The sequence below is a fragment of the Pempheris klunzingeri genome, chromosome 11 (genome assembly GCF_042242105.1).
Source record: "Pempheris klunzingeri isolate RE-2024b chromosome 11, fPemKlu1.hap1, whole genome shotgun sequence".
NCBI classification, from domain to species: Eukaryota; Metazoa; Chordata; class Actinopteri; order Acropomatiformes; family Pempheridae; genus Pempheris; species Pempheris klunzingeri.
In genome coordinates, this window is record NC_092022.1 from 22,964,086 (window position 1) to 22,981,828 (window position 17,743).

General features: G+C 42.7%; 1 protein-coding gene across 3 annotated transcripts in view; it reads right to left on the minus strand.

Annotated features, from left to right (window-relative positions):
- The window catches only part of xkr7b (XK, Kell blood group complex subunit-related family, member 7b), a 61,851-nt gene extending 44,316 nt beyond the window's left edge, over positions 1–17,535 (minus strand). The window contains exons 1-2 of one of the 3 annotated variants that reach the window (XM_070839962.1): positions 17,042–17,535; positions 16,925–16,993 (exon numbers count right to left, since the gene is read on the minus strand). In XM_070839962.1, coding sequence (XP_070696063.1) covers positions 16,925–16,993; positions 17,042–17,535 — 563 coding nt within the window. Of the gene's footprint in view, positions 1–16,924 lie in introns of all 3 variants that reach the window. The other 2 variants (XM_070839960.1, XM_070839959.1) reach the window with 2 other exon arrangements.
- Between the last annotated feature and the right edge of the window lie 208 nt (positions 17,536–17,743).

Genomic DNA, 17,743 nt, shown 5'->3' on the forward strand with positions numbered 1-17,743 from the left:
TCAAATCACGTGTGCAAACTAAAGCATGAGCACCTTTTGGAAATAAAAGGAGTCTGTCTTGTTGACCTTGGTGACTAAATATAGAAAAGCACAGTTAAACTGCTTGATGATGTTATTCATAGCATGAGAGACCAAGCTGTCGACAAAATAAATAATTCCAAATCCATAAGACCATGAAGCCGAGTCTTTCAAAGTTCATGGTAAATATCCCAAAAACATGTAACCACAGTTTTTCTCCCAAGTGGGTCTAAAGAGGATTCCAAAATAAGATGTTAAACATTTAGAAAAACTGTCTGAATACTTGACAAGCCAAATAAAAGGTACTTTAAAAGTTAAAGTGAGAAAACTTGTTTGACTGTGAGACTTTCTTCAAGTATGGAAAAATAATTTGACTTAATTTTGACTCATTTTCATGACTTTTCCATTCGACTGGACAACAAATGTGAGAAGAAGAACACAGCTTCGATCCAAATGCTGAAGTTGAAAAAACATCAAGACAAATTCAAACGCAATAATGGTGCAATAAATAAAAAATAGCACATTCTTCTGAAGGCTTATTTCATTATTTAACCTCCTGAAGAAAAACTTTCTTTCAGAGTTGTGCTCGAGGCGAACAGAGCAGGACAAGGCCCAGCGAGTCCAGTCAAGACAGGAGGGAAATAACGGCAGAACAGGGCCGAGACTTTGAACCGTGGACAGGTTGGTGATTGATTTATCAGGCCTGTTCCTTCAGAGCCTCATTTCTCATTACGAACAGGAGAGGCTGATCAGACGGGAGTGAAATCAACACAACTAGCCGAACTTGTAACCAGTCTGTTCTATAGCACGCACTGCCTTTAGCACCTTATCCAATTATTGGTGTAATCATGTGGTATGTGTCAGACTCACTGCCAGCATTTCTGATTGTTCAAACGGGCCTAATAAAGGGAGAGAATCCTTGCACACTGCATGTACTTCAGGGTTGGAGGTGCTGGCAACTGCAAGATAAACATAGAAGTTGAAAAACTAACCTCAGTTGTTGGCAGTGTAGACGCCGCAATTTAGCAGAAATATGAAACAAAGATCTTTTATTTAAACTGACAGGAAAAATGTGTTTCACTCAGCGCTTCATCGGGCTAATGACACACACACACACACACACACACACACAGTGTTGGAATTAGCAATGGCAAGTTACAAGTGTGGAAAATAGGCTTGATCACCTCAGGGTTTAAATGTCACAAAGCATATAAACCAAAATACCACTAAGCACTACACATTGGAAATGAAATAAAGTATAAGTAATGGGGGCACAAAAATAAATCAAATACATAATTGTAAAATAAATTAAAGTCCAGGTTCTTTAAAAAAGGAAAATAAATAACTAAGAAATAAAAAAATATGGGAAACAGAAATTAAATATATAATTGAATATATATTCAAATAAAAAGAAATCATTGTCAGTGTTAATAGAAAGATGTTTGATTATATTTTAGCCGGTTGACTGTCGTACCTCACACACTGCAAACACTTGTGGGTAGTTTCCTGGATGTTGTGCTCATTGATCTTTGTGTGCCAGAGACAGAGCAATGTGACAGAAAAACTGCAGCAAAAATAACAAAAACGCAGATGAGATCAACGCAGCTGTACTGGTCGATTCACTCTGATGAAAAGTCAGGGGATCGCCAAAGTATTTCGCTGGATGGGAGAAAACTTTGACTTGGGCTCATCAAAGTCATGAAGATTCATCCTCTGGTGAATTTGATTATCTACAAAAGGTACAAGGTTCATTCATTGTCAAGTTGTTGTCCCCGTTGCTACATAAGATAAAAGGTATTAAATTTCATGTTAATCCATCAAAAAGAGTCAAGATATTTCACTAAAAGACCAAACGGTGGTGCTAGATGTAAATTCAGGGAATCACCAACCTAGAAATCACAGTGAAGTGAATCTTTTTTCATTTAACAGTCAAAATCTATTACATTCAGATTCACACGTTACCCTCAGAGTCTCTCTGTGCACACTCCCTCTACAGCAAGATACAACAACAGCTTCATTTCCTCAGGAGCCATTTGGGGCTGATAGATTCTGTTTTCATTCTCCTAAACTCTGCATTATGCATTTTAATCATCTGTTTGAGCATATTCTTAACAGCCTAGACAACCTCAAAGGCTCTGGGCCAAACACTTGAGTCAGAATTTCATGCTGCGTGTACAAAAAGAGTGTTACATCTAGCTGATGGTGTTACATCAGATCCCTCTCATGTTTTATTTGGGGAACGCAAGCTTGTGTGGTCTAGAAGACAGTTCAGGGCTCCACAGGTTAGGCTGCAGGACTCGGTTATTTGTCAACTTCGCCGACAAAATGGACGCAGCGGGCCAAAAGAGATGTGCAGTTAGCCAGAAAGTGCAACAGTAAGTGTTTAGAGCTGCTGCTGCTGCCATGAGGCTCGTTGTGATGTGCAGGTGGTAGCTGCCTATATCACAGTGAATTAGCAGCGATGAAATGAATGACAGTAATGTCCTTTATGATGTTTCTGTTTATGTATTCTGGGTGCTACACTTAAGCCTTGGTGGCCACCAGTACACATGCTTCTTATTAGCACTATAGCTAACTAGCAGCCACCATGATGTGGTTCTCAATTAGTGCTTAAGTATCTTACGCCACAGTTCATCTCATGACTCCAATCAAACTCAGTACTGTTCTTCTGCTGGTGCCAAGTTTGGTTCAGAAATTTGGTTCTCAACATCACTTTTTGAAAATTGATGTCTGGCAGCAGTTTTGAAAATATTACTTTAAAATCCACTCATCAATATTTGTTATATTAAAAATGGATCAAATGACAATGTATGGTGTAAAAGGTGTTGCTTGTAGTGACATTATCATTAACTCATTGTTTTTCTACGGTGGAGTTTTTGGTTCAATGTCTGCTGTTTAAATTAAAACACCTCTAATACACCCAGTGAACACAAACCACTTAGCACTAAACAGAATTCGAAAAAATCTAATCAAACTTGCTGATGAAGAAAATGACGTACAGACTAACATGGAAACCAGGCAAACCTGTCCCATGTAGACAGATGTCCAGCCAACCTGGCCCAGGTCGGGTCGATCGCAATAGATTATCTACTATACCAGTACCAGTTGAGTCAGTCTGAAATGAAGAACTTCAGTGGCGTCCACAGGCATTTGGTCTGCACCCATTGCTAACACCACTTGGAAAGTGAAAAGTTTCCAGAAAGTTTCCAGACCAATTCACAAATACGAATTAGTCTGAAAACTCTTAGTTCAATTTAAAGAAAAAAGATAGCAGGATTATGGTGGTTACCTTTCTCGTCTACTCTCGTTATCTAAAACCAGAAAAGAGTGACCAAAAAAAATCAAATAGTTGCAACTCTGCAAGGCCGTAAGCCTTACCTTAATCCTCACAATCAAATGCCTCACCCCAACCTTAACCTTAAAACCAAGTCTCAACCTTAAAACACTCCATTAAGATTGTGAGGAGCATCAAAATGTCTTCACTTCCCAAATATGTCCTCACTGTGTTGGTTAAAAACTTTTCCCAGTCCTCACTATGCAGCAAGTACAAGAATACACACACACACGCACGCACGCACACGCACACAGCCGTACGACGGTAAATCCAGAGAGACAGATCAGAGAGTGTGTGAGTTCAGAGAGCTCAGAGAGAGAAAACTAGAATCCACAGCGATACAACTGTTCCTCTGGGCTTGGAACATAAAGTTCACACACTCGAGGAGAACATGTCTGAATGTGTTTGTATGAACGAAGGGAAGAGAGAGACGGAAAGAGAGAGACGGAAAGAGAGAGACGGAAACGCGCGTGTCTGTGAGTCTGTGTGTGTGTGTGTGTGTGTGTGTGTACACCTGCAGGGTACATGCTAATAACATGCACCACTGAAGCGCACACAGAGAGAAACTAACAAATCGTGTGCAGGCCCGAGTCCATATAGTGTCCCAGATTACATGATACATATACAGTATATCTAATACTGTCTGTCCTTATCTATCTAATGTATCCATAACTATACGTCTATCTACAGTATATCCATCTAACCATCCATCACCAGTTTTCTGCACTGACAACATAGGAATGTGGAGGTTAACATAAAACTGGTAAGACCCTAAATCAGACATGAAATGAAAGGAGCATGCTCTGAGTGCCAGCATCAGTTGCTCACTGATGCCATGTAGCTGATGCTACTGGTGGAGTTTGGATCAAGCACCAAGACAAAAAAGACTAATAATAATAATCAGTGTTTAACAGGGTGGTTGCATTATGCCACATGCCACTGCACTCTCATCCTTTGCTGTTATCACACTGTCAGGAAGCCACCAAGAGGGTCAACTGAGAGGATGCTGTCCCTCTCCCAGCAAATGCCCCAGAAACAACACATGCAAATGCTTTAGTCCCGTCTCCTTTACATCCACCATCCACCCCAAGAAAGTTAGAGCGACCTCCACCGCGATGCATGAATTTAGAGTTTCAGTCTGTGAACACGATCCAGGCACTGCTGGTTACATTTGTTGTTAGTAATTAGGAAACCAAATGAGTTGTGTGTACATTTTGTAGGAGACAAAGTTGTTATGTAGAAGTGACAGAGCCCTCTAATGGCTGTAGGAATTATGACTCCTGTCAGAAATAGTGTGATGTAATACAAAGAGTCCACAGTGGAGGTCCGTTGCTCAGTTCAGCTCAAACATTCATAGTCACTGACTATGTAATTTGTTGGGTTTTTTCCTAAGCGGTTGCATCATGGCTCAGCAAATACTGGGGCTGTAACAGTTTGTATATTCGTGCTGAACTGTTGCGGTACAGGGCACACAGTCTGGTGCACACAGCCGCATGCAGACGTTACAGCATGTGGATTGATACGAGTAATGTTGAACCAAAGATCACAAGTGAGAATTCTGCATGGAGACTGTTAGCCGTATGATGGTAGAGGGAGTTGGATGCTGTACAGATTGTCAGAAGGCTTCTCATATTAGGCATAAAACGGATGCTCTAATTGTAACATATTGAGAGGGACATCAGAACATTGCTGTATCTGATCGCCAACTGATCAGGAGCCAATCATCAGCAGCTACGTACAAGGTTTGCAGCTGTACATGCGAGAGAAAAAAAGCTTTCAGGAGGGAAGCAGCTACTTTCCTTCAGTCTGGCTTTAACTGACTCAAACCATCAAACCCTCCATTCACCAGCAAAAATGTTCAAATACAGTCTGCTTCTCCCAATCCATCAGCTGATAATGATCTAATTCAAACGGTAAAGCGGAAATATTCAGACTGAGCAGTTAATTTGGAGCAAAGGGCTGTAAAACAAGATGAACTTTCTTGATCCCAGAGGAGAAACTGGGTCATTACTGCAGCTCTGAGGCTGGGAGCGAGCCGCGAGGTGGTTCACTGTTCAGGACGCCGAAGACTGTGCTGAGGTTTATACCGTTTAACTCATTATGTTAGGATTATGTGGATTGGATTACCATTTCCATCTATCTATCTATCTAAATCTAAAATCCTATACTTTTGTCAGGAATGCTTTAAATGCGCAGCACAGGCACACAATCAGCTATCGGCTAGGATTTTCATTTAGTGTTGTTCACAGTTTTGCTTTTGGTTGCATTACAGGCTTAACTGGTGAAAACAGACATAGAAAAACATCAGCCTGCTTCTGTTCGGCCTTAATATTTGATCAGTTTAGTTTCTATTTGACAAATCAATCGCAGAACTAAGCTGTTTGGTCTCTGTGGTTCCAGGAAGTTAGCGGTCAGGGGAAATGCTTGTCACAATTAAAAAAGAAATAACTGATGATATATTGTGAAATGAGAAATGACTATTGAGTGTGTCGGCTGCTGTTTGGAATGAAACTATATTTAAGTTAGTGCTGTCAGTTTAATGCTGCTCAAACTACACATGAGCTTGGGTGCACACTGGTGTGTGTTGGTATGTGTGTGCATGCCTTCATTTTGTGTCTGTGAATTCATCGTCTATACATAGTCACATACTTCAATATGTGTGCCAACCTGCAGGGCACATGCTGATAGCATGCATCCCTGCAGCAAACACACTGACTGAGCATGTGCAAACCACATGTGCTGTCCTACACACACCAACACACACAGACACGTTGACAGGGAGGAGATGAGAGGCACGTGTCAGACGTTTCAAACTTTTAAACACAACATCCCTCCACCTGCCCCCCCCCCCCCCCCCCCGTCCCGCATCCATGTTGATTTTAGGCTAACGACGAAATGCAAAGTGGAGAGGCGCAGACTGTAAACAGAGAAAGAGAGAGAGAAAGTGACAGAGACAGATGGGATGATAGGGGCAGCTAGCGGGAAATGCTACATCCCTTTACACATACACACATACACAGGAAATTTGATTGACAGCTCCCTCAAGGGCTGTAGTGAATTATTCAGCACAGTCTGACAGACCGACAGACAGGAGAGCATACAGAGAGACAGAACATCAGTCAGAAACACAGACTGAGAGGAAGACAGACGGACAGTGAGACAGGCAGTCATACAAACAGACAGACAAGCAGGCAGAAGGTCGTGGATCATCAAATCCTCCCTCCAGGCAGATTTTTATTCATAATCGATAACTCTATTGAATTTTACATAAACCTATGTGCATTCACAGTCGTGGAATTTTAAATTCTTAAAGACGCGCGTTTTGAAATTCAGTGGGTTCTCCAGCGGCTGGCCACCCCCATGGAGAGAAGTTACACCTCAAACATCAACAGAAAAGCAGCTTACAGTTTAAAGCATCAGAGCCAGTCACAGTGCTGGTTAGCATCACACACATACAGCACATCATTCTCCAGAGAGTGTCTGAGTCACGTCCTGCTGCTTCACTGTAGATGTCTTTCAGGTAGGTGAAGTGACTATGACTTCATGCTTTTATTGTGAAAGAGCTGCAGATCAGGTTCACGTACTGAACTGTCCTGTATCTCACGCATATCGATAGAAGTGATTCGTTCTACGTCCCTCAAGGAATCTTAAATTCCACTAATGAATTCAAAAGGAGCTGTATATGCTTTAAACAATATAATAGTTCGCCAAAAAGGCAAATGCTTGTGAATGTGAACAACCGCACTTTCCCACATTAAAAAATAACACTGAAAACTCCTGTTATGAATCAGCTGAAGTCAGTTCAAACCTCAACATGATGAGAAACACCTTCTGATGGACTTTTATCCTTTACAGTCCTCTGAGGCAGTATTTACTGCCTGACTGCCCGACACCAACAAGCTCCAGCACTTCAAACACCAGCAAACCTCTGCTAACCTTCCACCTGAGCTAAACCGTCACCATGATAAAAATGAATCATTTGACTAAAGGAGCTCAGTGAGTGTGGGTACGCAGCCAGGGAGGAAACACCCTCTGACAGGCCGTCCCCACCACCAGACCACCAGCTACTGCAGGAGTCCACAGAGAGCACGGTGCCTCCCAGAGTAACAGCTCAGCTCACTGCACTGTTCAGTGAAGGGAATCAAGACCAAACAGTTTTTTTTTTACTTCCCCCCCTCCCCCCCCCAACACACACAGATTATATTTTTAATTTTCATTACCACAACTTATAGAAATACCACATACGACATATTTTGAAAAAGTTCCATCAGTCCACAGTTTGTCCACCGGTGGGTAGTGACAAGTTTATCTTTCAAATCTAAAATTCTACTTTTCAACAAATTAAAAGGGAACTTCATGGGTTGTGGAAACATAATATTGGCAGATATATCTTTATTGATCATTATCATTAGCCTCAGAAATCCTTTATTGGTCAGAATTAAAATCATCACTTTATCAGTTGATTAATCGTTTATTATGTGAAATGTCAATAAGTAGTTAAAATTGAATTGAATGTATATGAATTGCTTGTTTTGACCAACCATTACAATTTGGCCTCCTGCCTTTTAAAACTGACTGAAAGTGTTCATCAGTTACAGATTAATTTTCTGGTGATTGATTTATCGATTAATCTTAATTTAATGAATCCAGTTGTTTCAAACCAGACAAAAACTACACTGAATTCAGATTCTTTTCCGCTTTTTCCAAACACAAATGGTTATGTGTTTTATGTTTTCCGTCTCTCCTGGTATCAAGGTCGAAGGCCATCATTTCAGATTTACTGTAGACTGATGGAAGAAGCCAGAATCACCATTTGAGATTAAAGATTATGTCACATTTAAAAATGTTTGGATTATATCTTAAATGTTTCTGAAAAAGATGGGGAAGGTGATTACAGAGACAAAAAAAAAACTGCTTTGAAAGGGACATTTTTGTTCTTGTCTGTCTGCCTTTTTACACGTCTATCAAACTGTCCGTCTCTGTGTAACTGTCTGACTTTCATCTCTCTCTCATTTATTTCCCTGCGGGCCGCCGGACGCTGCAGGACCAAACCTTAAGAGCAAAAGAAAATACAGAGAAACTTTACGGAAACCTGTCTACCAAGAAAACCCTGGAAATAAAAGCGAGAACTGAAGGATAAAAACAATTAAATTTACCTGACAACTGCACATCATTGTGTCTCACCACGATTACTATCATCTCTCTTCCAGCAGTACAGAAAGAAACAGCTGCTATTTACTGTTTACCACCTATTCAGCTGAGGCTGCGCTCTCATGATCACACAAAGAAGCACCTATCATATCCTGTTTCCGTCTTTGTTTGGGTCAAGGAGAAGAGTCTCCGAAAATCTGTGAAATTCCAGCTCTCAAATGCAAATCAGTTGCACTCACAGTGTAACCCGGAGACCATGAGGTCCTCTTGAAGAAGAAAAACAAAACACTAGTTAACAGAAAAAGAATTATTTTCTGTATTTTCTCTACTGACAACACTGGAAGTCATCGAGAGGTCTGGACATGTCTGCAAAAACACGATGAGTTAGATTTCTTTCTCCGTCGTGATTCGACTGATTATTTTTGCCTTTAGTTGGCAAAAGGAGCAGCATGACGGACTGCCCCTGGTCAGATTTTAATCTTGGACGTTGCAGCTGCAAAATGTTTTTGTTTCATGCATTTGTTAAGGTTTTACTGCTATTAATTCTGTGCATTAACGTTGCAGCCGAATTCTGTGACTTGAATGTGACGTTATAGGGCTGCAGTTAAAAGTTTAAACGAAAAAAAATGGCTACCTAACGTTCCCACAGCCTGGGGGCCCGTTCCTGTGGGCTGCAGGTCGGCTCTGCCTCCTAGAAATTACATTCCTATACAAGTACTATGTAATAGTATGTTGAATGAAAATGTTAACTCACATTTTTCATTTGTTTTCCGCCAAATGACGACCTTTCCCTAAACTTAGCCTGCTTTTGTTGCCTAAACTTAACTACAGAGCGCAGTGTGGATGACAGCTAAACGCCCCCTTATGGTATTCACCATTTTGGAAGTGGAAATTTTCTGAAAGCTCGAATTTCACAGGTTGACGTGTTGTTGACCTTTTTTTTTAGAAATGGCCATGGAAGCTAATTCTTCAGTGGGTTAATATATTTTAATTTCAGTTTTATAGAGTTTGCCTCAGTCGCCTAACAAAAGGGCTGTCACGTCGTAGTGACTCGAATGCCAAGCACATCATGTGCAAAACTTCCCACGTCGTGACCCAAACCTCCCAAGATCATTTGAGGACAGCTTCAAACTCATTTACTCAAAGAAATGTTGTCTGTGAACATAATCCACGGAACATCTTTTTTTTCTTTTGTCAGTAAAACAAAAATAGTTCAGTTAGATACAAACACCATTTGTAGGAGACAGAGCTGTGCAGCTGCTGCAGCTGGAAACCTCTCCCGACTTTAGGCCAAGACATAGTTCATGTTTTATTTAGAGGAGAAGCAGACGAGTTCCAAATTGTTGTAAAGTCAGACACAAATACCAAAAATGCAACTCACCACCTTGAGATGAGTGTTTGAACAATGCAGAAACTCCTCGCCCTCGCCTCCCCTGCTCTCCCCCAGGTGCGTCGCATCGGCGGCTAATTACTGAAGTCATCATTAATTATGATGTCATCTCTGACCCTGCACACACCCTGGTCTAACAAAGTAAACTAAGACCGTGTCCTATTTCTGTTAAAAACAGTATGTATGCATTCCACTTGGTCTCATAGTGAATCACCTCTGCAGTTTATATGCAAGATATCTGGTACGTTCCTATTTAGTTTAGCAGTAAGTGCAGCGATACATGTACTGACAGGATCCAGTACCACATCATTTAAACTTCAAGATGACCAAACCTTTTAGTATTTATTTGCTGTTTAAAGGGGAGATAAGGTATTTTCTTTGTGACTACAGTTCCCATCAACAGCCAATTTAATAAATAATAAAACGATTCTGTACTTGAAAATATTAGATTTTGTAAAAGACGATAGATACAAAACCTGCTCAGAATTAGCATGAACAGAATTTCGTCACAGCACAAGACGGGTCATTACAGTAATGATATATGTCTGCAAACTGTCAATCAAAGATCTCAATTGTAGACTCAAATAAATCAGAGCTGACATCAACTGGAGCTTAAATAGAACATCATTAATCCGAGTCTTTTCTCGCAGATGAAATTAGAGATTAATGGAGACCTTTTGCAGCAGATCATCCACTCAGCGCTGCAGGGCTCTGTGGAAAGGGATGATGTTAAGACAAACAGGGACAGAGCAAGAGTCGACGGTAAGGAGGATCCCATGCCTGGTGTTTGGTCCAGGTGAAAAGAAAACTAATCTATAGATGGCCAGATATCATCGAGGTAAAATATCTGAGCGGGAGCCTGTTAACATTTTCTCCTTTTATTGTCACTCTACTGTCGCTCTTTCCCCCGGGCAGCCCCCGTTTGAAGAGACACTGAGTGACAGGCCCAGAAATTAAAATGAAAAGTAAGAGCAATAATCACTGACAGTCACTTCATTTATGAACAAACACACACACACACACACACACACACACACACACACACGTGCACACACACAAAGATTTGAATGATTCAGCGCATTGAGCTACATTGAGGCTGCCAGTTAGCCACTCGGGCTGATTATTAGCCGCGGCCGGCCAGACACAGCTACCAGTCAGACCACCTGAGCAGAGTGACCATTTGGAACCGATTCAATTACTTCTCTCTGGGATTGATTGATCTGGTCTGGCACAGGCTGGAACCAATTGGATTGTCGCTAAAAACTGCAACGCTGGCCGACCATTGAACTCTAGGCAGGACTGAAGCTGATGCTTTGTTGGTCTGTCCACCTGTCTGTTCGTCTGTCCATGCTCTGTCAGACATACAGAAAGCCTGGTAGTGAGACACTTTGAACACCTCGATGCAAACAGGAAAATAGACCAATGTCCAAATTACTTACTTACTAAAAAAAACACAAATTATTTAATATAGTAAGAAATAATTGTCACCATCTTAGTTTATCATGTTAGCATGCTAATATTTGCTCATTTGCATTAAACACAAAGAACAAATGAGGAATCCTGGGGGTGAATTTAACACTAATACATCAAACAGTCACTCTCAACCCAAAAATTACAACACGCTGATGGCGCTATTTGACAGTAAGTGGATCACCAAAGTCGGCAGGATTCATCCTCTGCTGAACATGAGTATCCCATAAGTATTTAGGTATTTTAGTCTGGGCCAAAGTGGTGGACTACCACTACCACAGTTACTGGGTACCGGCTGCTTACAATGGAAAAGTCTCCAAAAAACAAGCAGTGACTTCCTCTTGCTGAGCTGTTGGGGGGGGAAAAAATGTATTCACTGTTTTTGCAGTCGTTTATTTTCTTATGAGTGTGAATGGGAGAAAGTGTCTTCAGGCTGGTATGCGTCAGGTGACACTGCACTACTGAGTGTGGCCACTACGCCAAAGGCACAAATCACAGCCCAGTGCTGTTGTTGGGGGTCTGGGTTCCACTGGTAGGGGCTGTGTCATGTCCATCACCCCTGAGGGAGAGCAGCGGTGATGCCACTTATTTATGAATGCTTAAACACAGGTAGCCGCATGGTACAGTCAGTCAGGTTTACTTATTTGTATTGATTAGTTCATTAAGGTTACTTTAAATCTACCAGTTTATGATGCTCAACAACATCAAGATTTTAGATCTGCCAGTTAAATCGGTGCACCAAGTGAAAAATAATGGCTGAACTGTATTTCACATCCTCCAAAATGTTCATACGGTTGAACACCTTAATGGGAAGATTTATTACTGACTTGTTGTAATAGACTCCATTGGTTTTAGTTAAGCGTACCTCGCCTTCAAAGTGAAACCTCAGTCTTACAGTTTATGATGCTCAACAACATCAAGATTTACTAAAATCACTTCTTAAGCGAACCCACAGTCTCTCAAAGTGCTTCATCTGCTCAGCTTCAGTGAGAGATTTCCTACAACTCCCAGAATGCCTTTTGACAACCCCCAGATAAAGAGACGTGACCTTGCCGCTTCTCAGCTGAGGATTTTAAATGCAGATGGAAAAAGTGATATCACCAGCAGAGCGAGAGATTCCACTTGCAAAAAGGTGAGTCGACCTTGATTCAAACCTCAACCTGCCTTCATACTGCAATGCATTATGGGCTATCCTGCTCCTGTGGATGTGGATATTGGCTTGTGTACCTCTTTTGAGATGGATTTTTCAACATCATGGGAAAATGAGAGATTGACACCAAAGCTTGATGTCTCAGATCAATGAAAAATTCTCTTTCCTTGCACTGCTGCTGGGAGTTTTTGGACATTTTGATCAGTGTTATTCAGAAAAAAAGGTGCAAAACAGACTGTAATCACCTTCCACTACTCTGTATCTCTATCAGTATTTGCATGTATTATCATTTAACGTCTGACAGAGAGATGCGAGACAAAGAAGATAAAAGTCAGCAAAAGTAGGACTTCTTCCTGCATCCAGTGATTTGAATACCGAAAACACAATGACTCAGTGGGTGTCTGCTGAAGCCATCTCAGAAAAAAAAAAATCAGAAAATGTGCCAAAACCCTCAGAGATTTTTGACAAGGAATTTGAAGTCCATGAGGTCACTGTTCACTATAAACAGGCTGAATATTAAACCACGTTCAGCCAGCAGAATATGCAGCAGACAGGCAGAAACACAAGTGAAGGTTAAATAGAGATTAAAGATGCATGTGATACTTCTAACTGTTTATCGGCTTTACTAAATCTAATTTACGCTGGAGAAAAGAAACGCCAAAGCTTTTGTAAGGCTGCGATAACGATTATATTCATCAGCCGATTATTGTCTTGATTAATAAAACGTGAAAAGGAAAAAGCCCATCACGGTTTCACACGGCTCAAAGCTACATCCTCAAATGTTCTCCTGTTTCCAATCAACACTCCAAAACCCAAAGATATGAAGCTCACAATGATATAAAAGAGAGGAGAAGCAGTAAATACTGCCGTTGGAAAAAGCTGGGGGACCTGTCACATACTTGGTCTGGAGCTGTTTCTCATGGTTTGGACTCCCTTTAGCTCCAATTAAGGGGAATCTACTGCATACAACCATATTTTAGACAATAGTGGGCTTTCAGCTTTTAGGCAGCAGTTTGTGGTTGGCCCTGACAATGGCCGTGCACACAAAGCCAGGTCCATAAAGGAGGATTTTCACACTTTGGCGCAGACGTTTGTCATTGCTTTCAAGACCAGTGATCTCCTGTGCATTTTTTGCAAATAATTGTAAGCCACAGCCTTTATTTTATGACCAAAAACAAACTCCAGTCCAATCCGACAATTTGCCAGCGCAATTCTGTAGATTTCAGGCCTCAAACTAAATGTCAGTCAAACTGTTCTCCTTCCTCTCCATCATCTTCTCCTCAAGCTGCCGAGCTTTTGACCGACGCTACACAAAAAAATCCCAAATTTGAGAACTAAAATGGTGAATTGAGAGAACAAGTTCACACTGATTAGAAGATCTGAATCACGCGGGAAGGAAAAGGGGAATGTTCAGCTGCAGGTGAAAGTCACGAGACGTCCCCACGTGTGCTGAATAAATCTCAGCTCATCGAATTTAAAACCGGAGTTGGACTCGTTCTCATTCCCCTGCTCACAGCATCTTATTGTTGTTCATTAACGCGCTTCATTACTGAGTCTGCATGTAATTGGACTGCAAATTCCCACGTGCTCTATTTCCGAATTAGATGATGCAACATCATTTTTAAAGACGTGTTTTCCGGCCACGTTCTGCCTCCACAGAGGGGTCAGAGGTCGGCTGCAGCCTTGGAGCGGGCGGTTAAGGGGCTCAAGGACACTTCAGCGGAGTGGTGAACGCACTTACTCACAACGCTATGTGGACAGCTGAGAGGTGATTTGAATTAGAACATATAAAAATGACTGCAATCACAACCAGAGTAGTGTAATCCTATTTCTCAGTGAGCTAATTAAACATAAATAAGGTATCCATTTCTTCCTCCAGTGTCAGAGTTTGACTGAAAAAAGTCTTTTGGAAAAGTACCATCGGTTAGTCCGATGTTCCTAAAAGCTAAAATAACTAATAACACAGGACAACATGACTTCTTTCCACAATGTCTTCCAATATGAGGATGACAAGAACAGGCGGAGAGAAAAACGCTTTGTGCCGAACTGGCGGCTCTGAAAAATATCATATTCAATGAGAGGAAGTTTTTTCATTACTGCACAACTTTCCTGTCGGGCACTGCAGGGAAAACACAGATTTAAAGCTATTTTCTGACGATTTGTGTGTTTTCTGACAGCTGCTACAGAGTGTTACGCTGTGGTTTGTAATGCTCGTATATTAGTGCTGCATTTCTCACGTCTGCTCTGGGTCTCGGCTCTGGCCTCAGGACTAGTTTTTTTTTTCTATTACCTCGGCCTCGTGGGTGTTTTGACTCTGACTTGTTTCAGTCACTGGTCTCACCTACAGTATTAAAGTCTGGCCTTGACCAAACCCAGTTGGCTCTTTTCCTCTTTCTTTTCTTCCTCTTGTCAGCTTTGGCGTTCCTGCCTAACATCGCTGACTGCTCATGTAGCAGACTAGACATGCTGCTCTGCTGTCAGTCGGGTGTCAGCTCACCAACATGCTTCAGTACTACAAGTGCGGGCGTTGCCACGTACATCCTCAATTTTGACCCAAAAATATCATACTTTCATGGGCAGCTTGCAATTATGGAGGAAATGCTCACAACCTTTAAAATATTACCAAAGCCATGATGTAAAAATACTCAGGTACAAATCCTAGAAGCACAGACGTGTTATCGGCTAAATGCATCATGGTCAGAAGACTTGTCGTACAGAAAACTGACCCCAGTGAATGACACATATTCTATATAACATTATTAGATTGTTAATGTTGCATCAACACCTAGGCTGCACTTTACTGTTGTAGCTAGTTGAGGTGGAGTTTAGCTTCGCGTTCAAGTGTTACAACATGACTCGACAGGGGCGTGAGCCGATTAATGGAACGAGAAAGAAAAACATTTTGGACTTTTCTCTTCTCGCAGTTTCTTTTGCGAAATATTGGAGAGTTTTGCTTCTTTAGTCTTTGAGCGGTTGATTAAATTAAACCGTGTTAGTGGTTAGTGGTAGAATTTGAGCTCTACAGTACCAGAAAATGGAAATACTCAAGTACAGCACAAGCACCTCAAAAGTGGCCGCTGCACTTGGTAAATGTCCAACACTAGCAGCTTGAAACAGTGTACAAGTATATCTTATTTACAATATAATCACATAATTCATATATTTTCTATATTTTTTCAGAATTATTCCAAATAATTAAACAAACAAATGATTTCCTGATACGAACTCCAGCACTACTACAAACACTAGACCGCTATGAACATGTGACCATCCTGAGTCTTGAATCAGAACCTGCTCAGACTCGACTTAAGTGGACTTGCGGTGCTGCTCATGTTTTATTCTTGTGATTACGGTAAACATTAGAGAACATTTTTGTCCATAAAAGTATATATCTGTCATTTGAATGATCATTAGAGATATTCCTTTGGGATTTTGATGGACTTGAGGTCTACTGTGGCTTCTTTCCACTCGTGATGTGTGAACCTGAAGCATAAAGATGCTAAATGCGCTCAACGACGTTTGAAAAATTATTCATTCCTTTAGGCTTGAGGTGAGACTTTCATATTGAAGTCAACGCATGGTCTCACATCAAGTGAACACAGCTCTCTGGAGGAATTTTAATTAAAGCAAACCACACATCTTCAAGGGGAATACACACAGTTCAAAGCACAGGAGGGGACATTCATTTGGATGTGGTGTGGGTGGAATGCTCCTTTAAAGATTTTGCCCATGCATCATCTCATTTCACAATTTATCAGTCTCACTGATGCTCCCGTCCAAAACTACAGTGAGTGTGAAGGGAGAAAAGATTCGGTTTCAAGATCACCAACATGACGAGCAGCCAGAGGAGAAGGGCAGCCGGCCTGAAGCACACAGCTCTGATAATATTCCCATCAACATGTCAGGAGCATGACGGACGGAGAGAAACTGTGGTGGAGCTCAGGCGACAGCTGCATGCAACCGTCCAGAGTCTGTCACAATCAGGACAGGAGGGCAGATGGACAAGAGGGCTCATGGGACAGGATTTCATATTTTTACTATCACTGCTGGAAGTGTTGGGCCAAAGTGAATGCTACAAATTCAGCTTTGAGGCGAAAGAATCTCACTCTGCCCTGGACCATTTCTGCACATTTCTGTCACCGGTGGAGGAGAAGGAAAGGCAATATTTCAGGGGATAAGCGAGCACACATGCAAAGACACGGGCATGGGCGCACGCACGCACACGCACAGAGAGAGAGAGCACGCACACACACACACATCTCCAGTGCAGGACAGTGTCGGGGATGCAAAGCTCACATGTGCACACCGCACACATGCACACACACACACACACACACACACCAGCATGTACGCGCGCACACGCTCACGCACACCCCTCTTGTTCCCCCACACACCACCTCAGCGGTCCTACCTCCACACTTGCCCCAGCTGCAGGACGTGAAGCACGGTCTGAAAGACCCACATGCAGACGGTGCAGCACCTCCGGGGGCCCCCGACTCTCCCTGGCGTAGCAGGCGGGGCAGAGGACGTGTAAATCGTTGTGGCATTCGCGGCGTTCCCGGCTGCCGCGCTCACGCCGCGCTGCTCGCTGTCCTTGGTGCTTAAAGTGCTGTCGCCCGCCGCGGCTGCTCCGCCTGCCGCCGCGCCTGCTGCCGCCGCGCCGGTCCCGCTGCCGCTCGCCGCTCCGTCCCCGCCGCTCAGATCCGAGTAGTCGTACACGAACCACCTGAAACTCAATACCTGGACCACAGCGGAGGGCACCACGACGAAGACGAGCGTCAAGCCGAACCACCAGTAGTCACCTCTCAGGTAGTAATCGGCTGCCAGCCACAGGTCGGTCGCGCCGTCGGAGAAAAAGACGAGCAGGGCGCAGAGCACCCAGCAGCAGTCCAGCAGGGTGTAGGGTTTCCCGCCGGCGGCGCTGCAGCGGGGCCGGACGGCGGGGTTCCCCGGCTCCGAGAGGCTCCTGGGCGTGTTGTCATCTTCCACAGACACCGCTGCTCCATCCGACTTAGCGGCCATGTTGGTTAGGATAGGAGAGAAAGACAGAGAAAGAGGTGGGGATACGGGAGAGAGAGAGGGAGAGAGAGAGAGGGAGAGAGAGAGAGAGAGGAGGGAGGGGGCTGGCTGTGTGCAGGGGAGAGAGAGTGAGAGAGATTACATCATAACTAGCCTCATCATCAGCCAATTAATAGTGAGCCATCATCACTAACAGCGCTTTTAACACCGT